This window comes from Salvia hispanica, chromosome 1, assembly GCF_029641045.1.
Source record: "Salvia hispanica isolate PSC_SH4W2 chromosome 1, Shi_PSC_v1, whole genome shotgun sequence".
NCBI classification, from domain to species: domain Eukaryota; kingdom Viridiplantae; phylum Streptophyta; class Magnoliopsida; order Lamiales; family Lamiaceae; genus Salvia; species Salvia hispanica.
Window position 1 is genome coordinate 61,136,837 of NC_142692.1, and position 13,793 is coordinate 61,150,629.

General features: G+C 31.6%; 1 protein-coding gene and 1 long non-coding RNA gene across 2 annotated transcripts; one reads left to right on the forward strand and one right to left on the reverse strand.

The window, feature by feature from the left end:
- Positions 1 to 6,073: 6,073 nt before the first annotated feature.
- Positions 6,074 to 7,239, reverse strand: LOC125217905 (uncharacterized). Its single transcript, XR_016136462.1, has 4 exons — positions 7,014 to 7,239; positions 6,873 to 6,932; positions 6,747 to 6,789; positions 6,074 to 6,209 (listed from the first exon to the last, which is right to left on the reverse strand). It is a non-coding gene; the product is annotated as an uncharacterized LOC125217905 (long non-coding RNA).
- A 1,500-nt stretch (positions 7,240 to 8,739) lies between these two features.
- LOC148934313 (replication protein A 70 kDa DNA-binding subunit B-like) lies at positions 8,740 to 10,710 on the forward strand. The gene is made up of 8 exons (XM_089062261.1): positions 8,740 to 8,845; positions 8,925 to 9,009; positions 9,100 to 9,224; positions 9,301 to 9,385; positions 9,466 to 9,583; positions 9,724 to 9,887; positions 9,994 to 10,108; positions 10,192 to 10,710. The coding sequence occupies exons 1-8, from the start codon at positions 8,740 to 8,742 to the stop codon at positions 10,483 to 10,485; spliced, it is 1,092 nt and encodes a 363-aa protein (XP_088918387.1). The 3' UTR covers positions 10,486 to 10,710.
- Positions 10,711 to 13,793: the final 3,083 nt, after the last annotated feature.

Here is a 13,793-nt window from a genome sequence, read left to right on the forward strand (position 1 = left end):
AGTGTATTTCCAGCAAACTGATGGGTTCACACAGTGAGACCTCAGTGGGTTCTTGGCTCGATTCTATTTTCCAACTCCTAACTTTTGCACTTTGCACTCTTGGCCTATTTTGAGCCTTTTTTTTCAAACAAGACTAGCCCAAAAAACATGTAAAATCCGTCGCGGATCAACAATGCTCATCCATCATCATCCCACGGATCAACAATGCTCATCCATCATCATCTTAACGACCTTGCTAGCCTCTAACAAATTCCTGGCCTTGTAGAATCCATTCACCAGCGAAGTATACGTGGATAGAGTAGGCCTAGTTTCTAAATAAAGGAAAGACATGATTGTCAACAAAAATAACTTCAAAATCAAAGCATACAAAAAGAAAAGAAGTCATGAAATATTGTAAAAGTTCTTCTAGCAACATTTTTGTCAAATTCTTTACTTTTTATTCCCCTCTGCACTATCTTCATTATTTTTCAGATTTAATAATAATCATTCTATGATTCGCTCTTGTCCGCATGATACGATCATGGAAGCCGTGCATCGAGGATTTTACATACAGCTGGATTCAACCTGTGATCATCCTATTAATATGAAGTCCAAATCCTCTGAAAATGCAACCAATGTCTTTGTATTCGAAAGAGCTTCGCATGGGTACATTGCATGCCTCAATCAGAATCCGGTGGAAGGAGTTATGATTTACGAAAGCTGCGCAGTGCAGAAAAGTTCTACCCTGAGAGGTGTCATTTTCGGACCCCATTCTGCCCCAGCGGGTCACCCAAGCCTTAAATAGTATATTTCCTCTTTTTTCATAGATAGACTTGGATGAAATTAGATGCTTGAGAGATTTGTTCCTCTTGAAGAGGGTTCCTATCCAATTCCTAGTCATAGGTTGCTTGAATCCATCAATTGCTAGTTCAAGTATGTGATTTCCATCAAGTGCTAGTCAAGCATGGATCAAGTAGAGGTATGCTTTGAGGATTGTGGTTGCCTTGAAGATCTCGCCATGAATGCATTATGCATGTTAGTTATGTTTTAAGTGCCTTAACTTGCTTAATCAATGACTTTGTATTCCAATTTTCACCCTATCCAATGTTATTTCCTTTCTTGTTCATCCTATAGTCCATTTTATGGTTGAGTTTCTTTTTATCCTTTTGTTTTTATTGAAAAATTGAAAATCAATCACACAAAAATATCTAGATCAAACATTACAAATGGATAATTCCTTGGGAAATGGATCATGAATTACATGGATCCACGTCACCGCTAAGTCTCTCCCATCTGCCTCAATCTCAATAACATGTAGTATCCATTTGTTTCTACTCCCTCTGTTTCACTATAGTTGAGGCGAAACTTTTGGGCACGGAGTCTAAGAAAGGGATGTTGAGTGTGTTAAATAAATAGATAAAAAAGTAAGAGCGAAGAAAATGAGAGAGAATAAAGTATAAAGTGAATAAAGTAGAGAGAATAAAGTAAGAGAGAGTAAAGTAAGAAAGAGAAAAAAGTTACCATATATGGAAATGACTAACTATGAAGAAACTTCCCAAAATGGAAAAATGACTCAACTATAGTGAAACGGAGGGAGTACTTGGTATTTGTTTGTTTCTACATCAATTTTACTAAAACAATTCACCCACAATATATCAATTTACACAATATCTGTGTCATTTTGAATAAATATTTTTCTTCCTTTTATTGTTATTTATTACTCCCTTCGTCCCACAAAAGATGTCACACTTGTGGGACGGCATGAGATTTTAGGAGGTTTTGTTTTGTGTGTTAAATGGAGAGAGAAAATATAATTTTTATATTCATGTGAGAGAGAACTTTTTTCAAAAGGGAAATGTGACATCTTTTGTGGGACAAACTATAAAGGAAAGTGTGACATCTTTTATGAGACGGAGGGAGTACATTTTTATTATAATATTTGAAATAATATATAATTTTATTTTCAGTTTTATGTATTAATTTTATTTATACTTTTAAATAATCAATACTTCAAAGATAGTCATATTTTATTAATGTAGGAAAAGTTGGAATTTTAGCCCTTTCTTTATAAAACTATCCACATTTCTATCAGTGTAGTAGTATAATAAAATTGTGAACAATAATAAAATGATGGTCTTTTCAAAAAATATTCTCTCCGTCCTACAAAAACATGCACTCTTTCCTTTTTAGTCCGTCTCACAAAGCACATTCTAATTTTGGAAATTCTTTTCTATCTAATGAGGTGGGATTCATTCTCTACAAACAATACTTAATTACTTTTTCTCTCTACCTCTCTCTTACTTTACCAACTTTGCATTAAAATCTATATCGAAGCCAAAGTTCATATTCTTTTGGGACGGAGAGAGTAATTAGTATAAGAGTAGAAATAAATAAAATGAATGATAAAATTTTGTTGAATATAATCAATATTTTTAAAATAATTGATTATGAGCAATACATAAATAGAAAAATAATTACTCCTATATTGTATTTTTACATAATAAAAATGTGAAAAATAATAAAATGAAGAGAAACTACACGCGGCACAGGGTTTGTGTAAAATGAATTGTTACATTCCTAATTAAATTGTATGAAGTCATGCTTATACGAACTCAACTTATAAAACAAACATATGGCAATATAAGTAGAAAAACAATAAAATGAAGAGAAAAACAATAAATTCGATGAGATCAGTTGTTATAATTAAAAATGTCAACAACTTTTATTATAGATGTTAAAATATGTTTGTGTTAAAATGACAACCTCTCTTAAAGTGACACCGTGACACCACTTATACAACAATATTATAAACGCTACACATCAATATTACAAACACTACACAACAATCTATAGATTGTTGTATAGTGTGTCGGATATTGCTGGTCAAGAAAAATTGCTGGATAAAGACCAACAAATTATTGGCCGTCTTTTTTCAGATATTTTTATTTTTTTTTGCCACGTGGCAGCTTATTATTCGTCCACGTGTACAAATGATTGGCTAGGAATGGTGGTATGGTATTATTTTAAGGGGTGGTGGCACCCTAACATGCCCCTGCTGTTGACATAATTAGGAATGAGCAATTTAAGATAGTTAGTAAGTATATTAATAAGTTTGAGCATAAATTTTATTATAATTCATTTCGTTTTATTTTTTGTATTTGAATTTTAAAAATAATGATATTTAGAGAAGTTAAAATTTTATCCCATTTTATATTATTCTAGTAGAAGATATATTAGGAAAATTGGAATTCAAGGGTGTTTTTTATTTATAAGTTCTTTTATGTTAGTTTGAGATATTAGGAAAAGTATATGTCGATTTTTATAAGGATAGCAATAAAATATAAACTATTGTATGAACTTCAAACTCTTCAACAGTGTTAATATAGTGTAAAATTTTAAAATTTTGATATCAACACGATGTTAATATAGTGTAAAATTTTAAAATTTTGATATCAACACGATGTTAATACTGTGTCAGTCAGATATTTTTTGTTGATGTTATTTTATAATCTTGGTCCAGATTATATAGTTTGGAATTTGCATTTAACTACAACCCATTTTATTCGTGTAATCGGAGATAAGAGCATCTCCAACGGCGCTCTTCTCGTCGGACGTCGAAGAGGCTTCCGGGAAGGGCGCCCAGGACGTCCGCCATTAGGTGTGGAGGGATGGACACGGACGTCCTGTGAGGACGCGGGAGGGGCGCGGTCTTTGGCGGAAGGGCGACAGGACGTCCGCCATTGTGGCGAGTCGCGGACGTCCGGCGCGGACTTCCCAATTTTTTCAATTTTATTTTATTTTTTTTAAAAACTCTATATATACGGCTCGTTGGAATTTTAATTCTGTAACGTAAATTGCATATTTGTGAATTTGCGAATTTTTATTTTATTGCGGGAAGGGCGATGGGAAGTACAGATTGTGCAGTGGAAGTCCTTATACGTGGCAGGATGGTGGGAAGTCCTAGCATTGGAGATGCTGTAAGCTTTGATTTCATTTTGTTCTCTGCTTTGCTTTTGCATTTTTTTTCTTGTCTTCTTCTCGATTTCAAATTTCATTGGATCGCGACAATCACCCAATTGATACCGATATATGAGAGCTTTATTGATGGAAAAATAATTTGTGGATCAAAAGCTGGTGAAGGCGATCATAGCTTTATGCTTGAGCGATAATTGAAGAATGCATCGAAGACGAAAAAGCCGCTGAAACTCTCTTTTACTTTAGAATGTGTCTTTTGGTATCTGGTCCAATCTCTTTTCCAAAGCCCCTTTTGTTCGTTCCATTGAATTCCTCCTCTCTGTATTTCGATTTTTGACAGCCATTTTGTTTCAATTGCGATTCTTTCTGGTTATAGTCACTCCACATTTTTGTTTGGTAGCTTGAACTGAGAAGAATCTGGTACGAAGTCAGGGTCACCGGAGACCGGAACGGCGACCGAGAGAGTACCTATGCGTAGAGCACTATGAGAGGAGGAGGGGGAAAAGCTATTTTGCATTAATTCGATAATGATTTGTTTACAAAGGAAAGGCAGCTTATATAGATGCTGCATGTACGGAAATAACAACATCACAACTATCTAACTAACTACATTCTTCTCATGCTCCGCGCTCATGGTTGATTTAATCCTCTGTTCTCCCGTGTTGCATGCACCCATGCTCCACTTATTTAAGTTTTCCATCTCCCGCGCTTATTCAAATTGCCTATCACATATCAGAATCAACTTGATTGTAGGAGAATTGAATTATTATTGCTAATTTTTCATCTGCATTAATTGTTTCACTGCTATTCCCATCACGAATCCTGTCTTTCATATTGAATGCAGAGTTAGGGTTATAAATAAAATCAGTAGTAAAGTACAGGATTATGCTGTTGATTAATTTTCTTCGTATTCTGTTGAAGATTATGTAATCTGGTTACTTTAATAGATGTAATGTTTGTTTCAATTGATCCTTTTTATTGAAAGATATGAATAAGGATTACTATTCCAACATGAGTTTATAACTGATGAACATGTATGGCTTCAGATAAGGATTATGTATATATCAGCTAAAGACGAATGTATTCCACAAATAGGAGTTGTTAACATCCCCAGAAAGTTGGATCAATGATTATGCGTTTATGCCAATGTGGTTGAACTAAACCTGCTTTGGTGTTATCCTTCTTTTCTGTGACAAGGACTGAGTGGCTTGATTGAGATATTTTTGTCGTCACCACTCTTCGTTGCTTTCAGGGCGTGCTTGACATTAGCTGAACAGAACTGTTAATATTGACACGGAGAAATATTGTTCACTCTGTTATTTTTTATCTAATGCTTTGTGGCAGCATGCACTCTGCTCTGGATTTTTGAAGCAATTTCATGAAAATGTATAGATAGATTTGAAATGAAACGTTTTCCTTTTTGGTCTGTCCCATTAAAAATGAAACGTTTCTAAAAATGGTATCAATACTCTCTCTACTTTTTCTTCTCTCTTACTTACTCTCTCTTCAATAACTCACAAAACAACACTACATAAAATCCCGTGCCGAAAATCAAATGTTGCATATTTAATGGGACGGAGGGAGTATATTACTTCTGATTGACTGTTTTCTTGACTTTAAACACACACATTTGTGTGTTGTTTTTGTGTTAGTGTACAATGAATTATGCCATGCTGCATGAATTGCAATTATTTGGAATACTACTTGCTTTATTCTTTGCTTTTGAGCCCCTTTGTGTTTTTATTTTATTTTTTCCTCTGGATAACAATTGGGAGTATACTATTAATATTATCCTTTTTCTGCTTAAGATTTCTGTAAACCAACTTCAATAATTTAATAAAGTAAGAAATTTGCTAGTCAAGAAGTTGTAAATGATGGAATTTAGGCATCAGAAATTTAGAGGATTGTGGTTCTCTATTCAGTTTGTTCTTCTTTATATATGTCAATCTATCTATTAATATATAAAGTGCCAGTTTTTTTGACTGCCACCTGGCAGCATTTTGGCGGGAAAATGAGTTTCTGCAGTTTTGCTATTTTGTATTTTTCTTGGTTTTTTTGTGCATATTTTTACCATCATTTATGGTTCCAATGCTGCTGTGTTTTTAGGCTTAATTGCATATTTTTAGCTTTATTTTGATTGGTTTTGTGCAGTTCACTATATTTTGCTTTTTTACATCATGTATTAAACAAATAAATCCCACTTTTCTAAAATGATTGAGATTCAGTTCTTCATTTGTTTCCAAAGCTTTATTTACCTGAAAAGTATAAAAATACATTAGAATAAGTATATTCTCAATTTTCTAATATTAACGATTGGAAACTAAACACATTAATTTAATAGCACCTCATTAATAAATCACAGAATGTTAGTATTATATTTTTCATAACCTCCTGTCCAAAATATACCATAATTTATTCGAATCTGACAACCATATAACCTAATTTGTTGGAATCTGTCCAAAATATAACATACACATTAGATGCACACATAAAACATAATTAAAAGTCATAATATTGTTTCAAAGTCACACACAATATTTACACACGACACAAAAGAGAACTCTGAAAATGCAAAGGAGGAAGTTGATGAGATCTTAATAATGTAAAAATTATGAATTGGATAGCATCTGTATATCTTCTATGGAATCATTTATTCGTAATTGGATAGGCTGATTTATCCATTTATCTATGTGCTATATAAATTATGTTAAGCTCCATTTCTAAAGATCATTCATTTAGTTATTTATAATAGATATGCATTGTATTAAAATCAGGTAATTGAAGAGTTTTACCTGTTTTGTTGTTCTTATCTCTCTTCCATTAAAATTCACACATCTGCAGTAGTAATCATTTGTTGATTAAAATCTTAATTTGGAACTAAAATAGGTATTAACAGTCACTGTCATTAATGCACATACCAATAATTGGAAATTATTATTCATCCTCTTCTTCTCTTAATGTATATTGCAATATGCAATCTGCAATCAAAATAAAGCTATGGTTATATTCATTATATGTGCAAAATGTATTTATTTAAGCTAATAAATGGAATAAGTTACCTGTTATAAGTTGTTTCTTCTTCTTCTTCTCTCTTGGTTCTCTCTGTAATCATTGCCTATATTTTTCTCTCTCCTTCTCCTTCACAAAGCCACCTATTTGCAGAGATGAAGAGGCTTATAGGCGTGGCTCCTCTGTCTGGATCCTATTCTTATTGGTTCTAGCATTGGCTCTCTCTCTTCCTTCTTAGAAAGTAGGGCGGCTCCTCTCAGATTAGGGTTTATATATTTGTTTTGGTATCCCTGCAAAATAGGTTCATTATTAATAGGGGAACATTAACTAATAGACATTAATTATGGCTGTCATTAGACCCAATAAATGCTCCTAATAAATAATATAGAAAGCATAAAATTCACATTTATTGAATATATGTATATACGTATATGCATATGGATATTTAGTATTTCTATAGACTAATATATATTATATTTTCAGCATTTATTGGTAATCGAAATGAAACAGGTTATTCCATTTATTTGATTACTTGAAAGGTCTCAGCTATCATTATTTCTGTTTCCCAAGTAATTTTTTTTTTATTATTTATTTGCTAAATAACTTCACCAAATCACTATAAATACTCTCTTCTACCTCTCTTTAACTCACCCTGCAATAGCTCCTTCTCTATCATACAGTTCCATTGTTCTTTTGGTATGGTGTAGTTCCATTGTTTATTTCTCCCACCTATGTACATCTGAATTCTGAACTTCTGAAACTACTCAAAAAATTGTAACTTATTAAGTTCTTCTTCCTAATCTTACATGCAGTTTCTATAGTTCTTTTTGGTATTTCTTTCCAACAAAACTCTTTTCTTCTATATTACTATTTCAGTTGTAGCTACTATATTGAAGTTTCTGAACTTCTTTTGTATATATTTTACCTGTGTTTTGTCTCTGTCATTTCTTTATTTCTTCTTTTTTGTGTTTTGATCACCACCTTTTTTGAGTAGTTTCAGCTTCATTGTCAGCAACTTTTTATAGTTTCCTTCCTCTCTTCTTCATCTTATGGAATGTTTATGCTTAGCACCTGCAAAGAATAAGCATATGTATTAGTCTATATGTTTATGATTCTGAACTTTATCTATTTATCTTACAGTGATATATCAGTGTCCACCATGGCCCCCTATGTTACCTTGCTCAAGAATCTCCATACAGCCATTACTAATTCTGTCATCAAGGTCTATTGTGTTCGTGTGTTTGGAGGTCTTCCGGATGACAATAGAGATATCAGCACAGAATCTGTCTTTCATGATGCTAAGGTATGCCTGAAATTTACCATGTCTCTGTCATTTAGTAGTTTTCCTTTTCATCCTTCATGTCATTACCCTTTATCATATATGGAATACGGAATTTGGAATCTGGAATGTAATAATAATCACCTACAAAAGAATGCACAGTTAAGTTAGTTGAAGTGTTATGTTTCTGACATAAGTCTAATAAGTCTAATTAAGTGTAATAAGTTTAATAATTCTAACAGTAGTAATATCTATTATCTATTATATTCTTCCATTTCTATTATCTTATATTTTTCTTATATCTAAGGGCTTATTCCTCTTATTTTCAGGGTACCTACATCCAAGCCACATTCCCAAAAATGGTTCTACAGAACCTTCAACACAAGCCTAGAGAAGGAGGGATCTATTATATCAAAAACTTCTTTGTTAGGAAAAACACACTTAGAAACAGAGCCACTAATCATCTTTTTAGACTCTTTATGAACTATAAGACTGAGATGTATGAAGTCAGAGACAATGATTTTCCACCTATAGTGTATTCATTTAAACCATTTGGGGATATATCAAACATCAATGAGATTGATGAGCATGCACCTTTTTTTGGTATAACTCTTTGTTTATATTTATTGTTTTTGAACTTATTTTTCACTTTATTGATCATGTATTTCATTTTACTTTGCAGACATCATTGGTGTCATCACTTCCCCAGGTAGTGTAGTGAAGCAAAGTAGATACAGACTAATTGAAGTTCATATCAGTGATGAGAAGTATGTTTTATACTTGCTGCTCATTTTTTTTGTTTGCTATTATTTTTTCTTTTTTTCATATTGAAACTAAATTTGCTACTTTTTTGACAGCCATAACAAGATATTCTGTACAATTTGGGATGCCAATGTGGAATCTTATATGTCTCAATTGTCTAAGGCTGAAGGGACTGTTCCTATAATCATTGTACAGTTTTGTAAGCCTAATATATTCAGAGGTCTGTTTCTATCTTTTTTATTTGTAGTTTTGTAAAAGTGATGTATTGGTTTAATGTTTCCTTATTATATTTTTAGGTGAGGTTGGTGTGTCTACTCATTATGAAGCTTCCAAGGTTTTGATTAATGCTGATCTTGATGTTGTGAAGGAATTTAGGAGCAGGTACTGTTACCTAATACCCAATGCTATATTAATAGTTTGTTTAGTGATTGACTATAACAAATTTTAAATGTAATCTATAGGATAAAGCATGATGATAGATTTGTTGCACAAGGAATGGTTGATCAATCTGGAGTAAAACATAGTAGAGAGTTCGATGATCTTGATGTGAAGTCCCTTGGTGATATTGGCTATTTGGAGGTATTTTAATTTCCTGTTTGTAAATAGTTTTGTAGTGTAAATGCAAATCTTATTAAAGGTCAGATAGTCATTTTATATCCAGAATTTTTATTTTTGAAGTACTAAATTTGGAATAGTATATTTCTTATTTTGGTCATCAGGATGGATCATATTGGGTTTTTGGAAAAGTGGAATCAATTGAGCCTCATTTTGGTGAATGGTATTATTTAGCATGCAAGACTTGTGTTAAGAAACTTAGAGTGTTGGATGACAAGAAGTATAGATGTGACTTTTGTATTAAGAACTTTGATGTTGCTGTGAAAAGGTATTATTCATCTTCTCATTTTTAATTTTGAAGATTTGTGTTTCTTTACGGTTTATTTGAATTTTAATGAAGTTATTAAGTTCAATCCCTTCTTTCTCAGGTTTAGGTTTGTGGTGAACATTGTTGATGACTCAAGTAATGCATCACTTCTATTATGGGACAGAGAAGTGGTTCAACTTATTGGAAAAAGGGTCAGTGACATGATAGGGAGTAATATGGAGGTAATTACAAATTAGTGACATATCTTATATTCATTAGTGTTATCCAAATATATTTTACTCAGTCTTTCTTTTTTCTGTTCCAGAATTCTGTTATGGAGTATCTTCCTAAGAAAATTGAGGAGCTTTTGTTGGGGAAAGAAATTTTGTTTAAGATTCAAAACAAGAATAGCAAGGAATTTTACCGTAGATATCCATATACGGTTAACAAGATTTGTAATATTCCAGAAATTGTTGAGAAATATGTTCCTAAGAATATTGCTTCACAAGTTCTCAATACCGATGTCAAGCTTGCTGATTTACTCTTTGGAGCTGATATTGTTGAGGTATTTTTTGAGAAATTATGCTTAGCTTTGTTATTTATCTTCTTAGTCATCTGAAATTCTTATTATCTTATTATTTTAGGTATGTAGCAAAGAATTTGTCACGCCTGATTTCTCAACTGTTACTAAGCAAAGTGGTTATGAAAACATCGGTGAAGGAAGTGTAAAGCGATGTTTGTTAGATGAATTTGATGCAGAGGAAGTAATCTGTTCTGATAAGATCAAGAAGAAAATGAAGAAGGTGAATGTCATTGAAGATGATGATTATGAGGAAGCAATTAGCTACACTCAGGATTTATTTGGTGCTGATTAATTGAAGACATGTTTTAAGTTCTTAACTGTTTCAAGTTAGTTGAAGTGTTTTTTGAACTTATCTGAACTTCTATTTTGGTTAGTTGGTTTAGTTAGTGGATTGTTAGTGGACTATCTTACAGCTCTTATCAGTTCTGTGTTCTTTTGGTAGTTCTTTGTAATGATGGTTTATGTCCTTTTCATCACTTTTGTATCTTTTTGTTGCATTCCAGTGGGGATGTAGGATAAGGCATTCTGATTTTTGTTTAATCAAGAGAAAGATTTTGCACTCTTTCTCTTTAATCTTTATTTTTGCAATCCCATATTATGTGTTGGTTTTTCACTATCTCTTTTTCTGTTATATTAATAGACAGTGTAAAGAAAGGATTTTTAAAGTAAATATACAGAATTATAAAATGGTTTAGCATATTCAGACAAGGACATACTTAAATCCTAAGTATCTTAAAAATTATGCCTTCAAATTAGTAAGTTTTTTAAAGGCTTCTGTACCTATTAATTTGCATGTTCATCTCTTTCTAACTCAGCTTTCTAACTCAACTTTCTAACTCAATCAGAAATGACATACTTTGTCTTTCTAAATCAGCCTAAAGACATCCGAAACTATTTTTCTAATATATATTCATGTTTTATGTCAGTCAAGTATAAGCCAACCTAAAACCTTATTAGAGGACAACATTAGTAACTCTCTGCAGCAAAAGGAGGCAGTCTCTGATATATCTATATACCATACTACAAATAAGTATTATTTGAAACCAAATAATACTTCCTCTAAATTATGTAAATCTCATGAAAATTAAGAATTATAAGTGCTGTAGGTTCAAATTAATAATTTATTTGTGTCAAATCTACTTAGATGGAGCCAAAATTCTTGATTTATATTCAATACTATCACATTGCATGCATCTGTTTTTACAATCATATAGAATAAAAAAAAATTCAAACAGATATTCTCTTAAAAATATTTCTGAAACTATCTTTCACTAACATCATACATAGTATTTAAATTTTCCTATCATTCATATAAACAGATCTTAGCTATCAGCATGTGTTACAAATTCTGCAATATTTTTTCTAAATATTCATATCCAGGTGTTTTTAACACCTAAAAGAACCATCAATCCTTTTTTTTTTGGAAACTCAAAGGTCATGTTGAAATCTGTGTTGCTTTTGGAATGAACACCTTTTAAGAACACAATTTTTTTAAATATATCATTCAACTTTGAAGAGAGAAAGTTAAACAGATTTTGTGCTATTTGCAATGAAAAAGTTGAAGAGTTCTACAATCATAAAGGGTTGCTCATCTCAGGGTGTATCATCTGATGCTTCAAGTGAGTATTATACCTCTGAGTTTCTTGCTGAACTGCCTTCTAATCCCCTTTTATCTTCCTTCTTCTTGCATATTTCACTTTCTTTCAATTTTTTTCCTGTCAATGAACAATGTAAGTACTTTTTTAAGACCCCAGAAATGCATAACAGTTTAATACGCATATAACTTTCATTTTGAAGTATAATGTTATGTAGTCTCCATTTCACAGCAGAATAATCAAACACAAGTGCTATATCACTTCTGAAATTTATCAAAATCTTCATATTTTCAATAACTTGCTAAATTTTGAAACCTAATAGTGATATCCCTTTTTTTTCTATTTTCCGAATGAAAAATATGCTTGAATATAGTCTACTAACAACATTGCTGAATGAAATTGACAACAATCTGAAAAAAATGAACTTTGTTTGAGGTAACTTATCTCAGTCTGGTAGATTTGAACATCATTCTCGAAATAATTGTTGTCTGACTTTGCAATACTTTGGATCTATGATTTGAATCTTCGAAAGGCATCCAATCCTTCTCCGATACTGTGAAAAAAACAATTGATAAAGTTAGAATAGACCTAATCTTCGACTATTTTGGTATATTCGCGAAATTTTGTTGGAATATACCTGTAATAGATTCCGATTTCGATCTGTGGTCTGCCGTTCTGTCGCAATTCTTGAACCGATGACGGAGGCGACGCTTAGCAGTCGGCGAAGAAATTGTTGGCGATTTTTTTTCGTTGTCGATTTTGTAGATTTTAGGGTTGTTTTGGTAGATTTTAGTTGCAAATCTGGAGATTAGTTGTGGTATGTAGTCGATAAGGTATTGTGGTGTCCGGTCAGCGCCGATTGAGAGGAGAAGACGTCGTCTTCCGCCGAAGGAGATGGTTGTGAACTAGGGCTTTCTCTAAGGCGCCGACATTTTCATTCTCGAAAATGTGTATATATATATATATATTAAGGTATTGTTTCAATACTTAAGTGTGTTAATTAATACAATTAATCTATAGTTTAGAAATCTTAATTAATTCCCCAATAACGTATTTTATATAAGAATTGGGCTTCGGTTCAAAATTATTGGGCCTAAGTTAAAAATCGTTTTGGGTTTTAATAATTTTTTTTTGGGTATTGTTTTCAATTTATTGGGCCAATATAACATTTTCTAATTATTATCTAATATTTTTGTTTAATATTTATATATAAATATATATAAATATTAAATTTTATTTTAATTGATAATTTTTAATTTTTTATTAGTTTATAGGTTAATAAAGTTTATGGTATGTATTTTTCTTATAATTTCATGTAATTAGTAATATTATGAACAATTATTTTTAAATAATGTTTGAAATTTTTTGTATAAGTATGAAATTCTATTTAATGTGCTGGGTTATTTAGGTGTGTATTATGAATATGTAATAAGTAGTATGAATTTTTTTAATTGTGTTTGGCCATCTAATTGTGTATAAGGTGTATTTAATTTGTTTTATTTATTTCAGCCATAATATTATGTAATTTGGTATATTATGTACAATGAAGTTTAAAGTATTAATATTTTTTTCATTATTTAGTATTTTTGTTTGGGTATTTGTTTTAAATTAGATATTAAACATTCGACCCAAACCAATCCAAAATCCCCATTGAATTAGAAAAATATGAACGCAGTCTAATTCGATTCCACCATCTCGACTATTTCCAAGGCTTAAATATAAATAGTTTCTATTCTTTATTTTCAATAA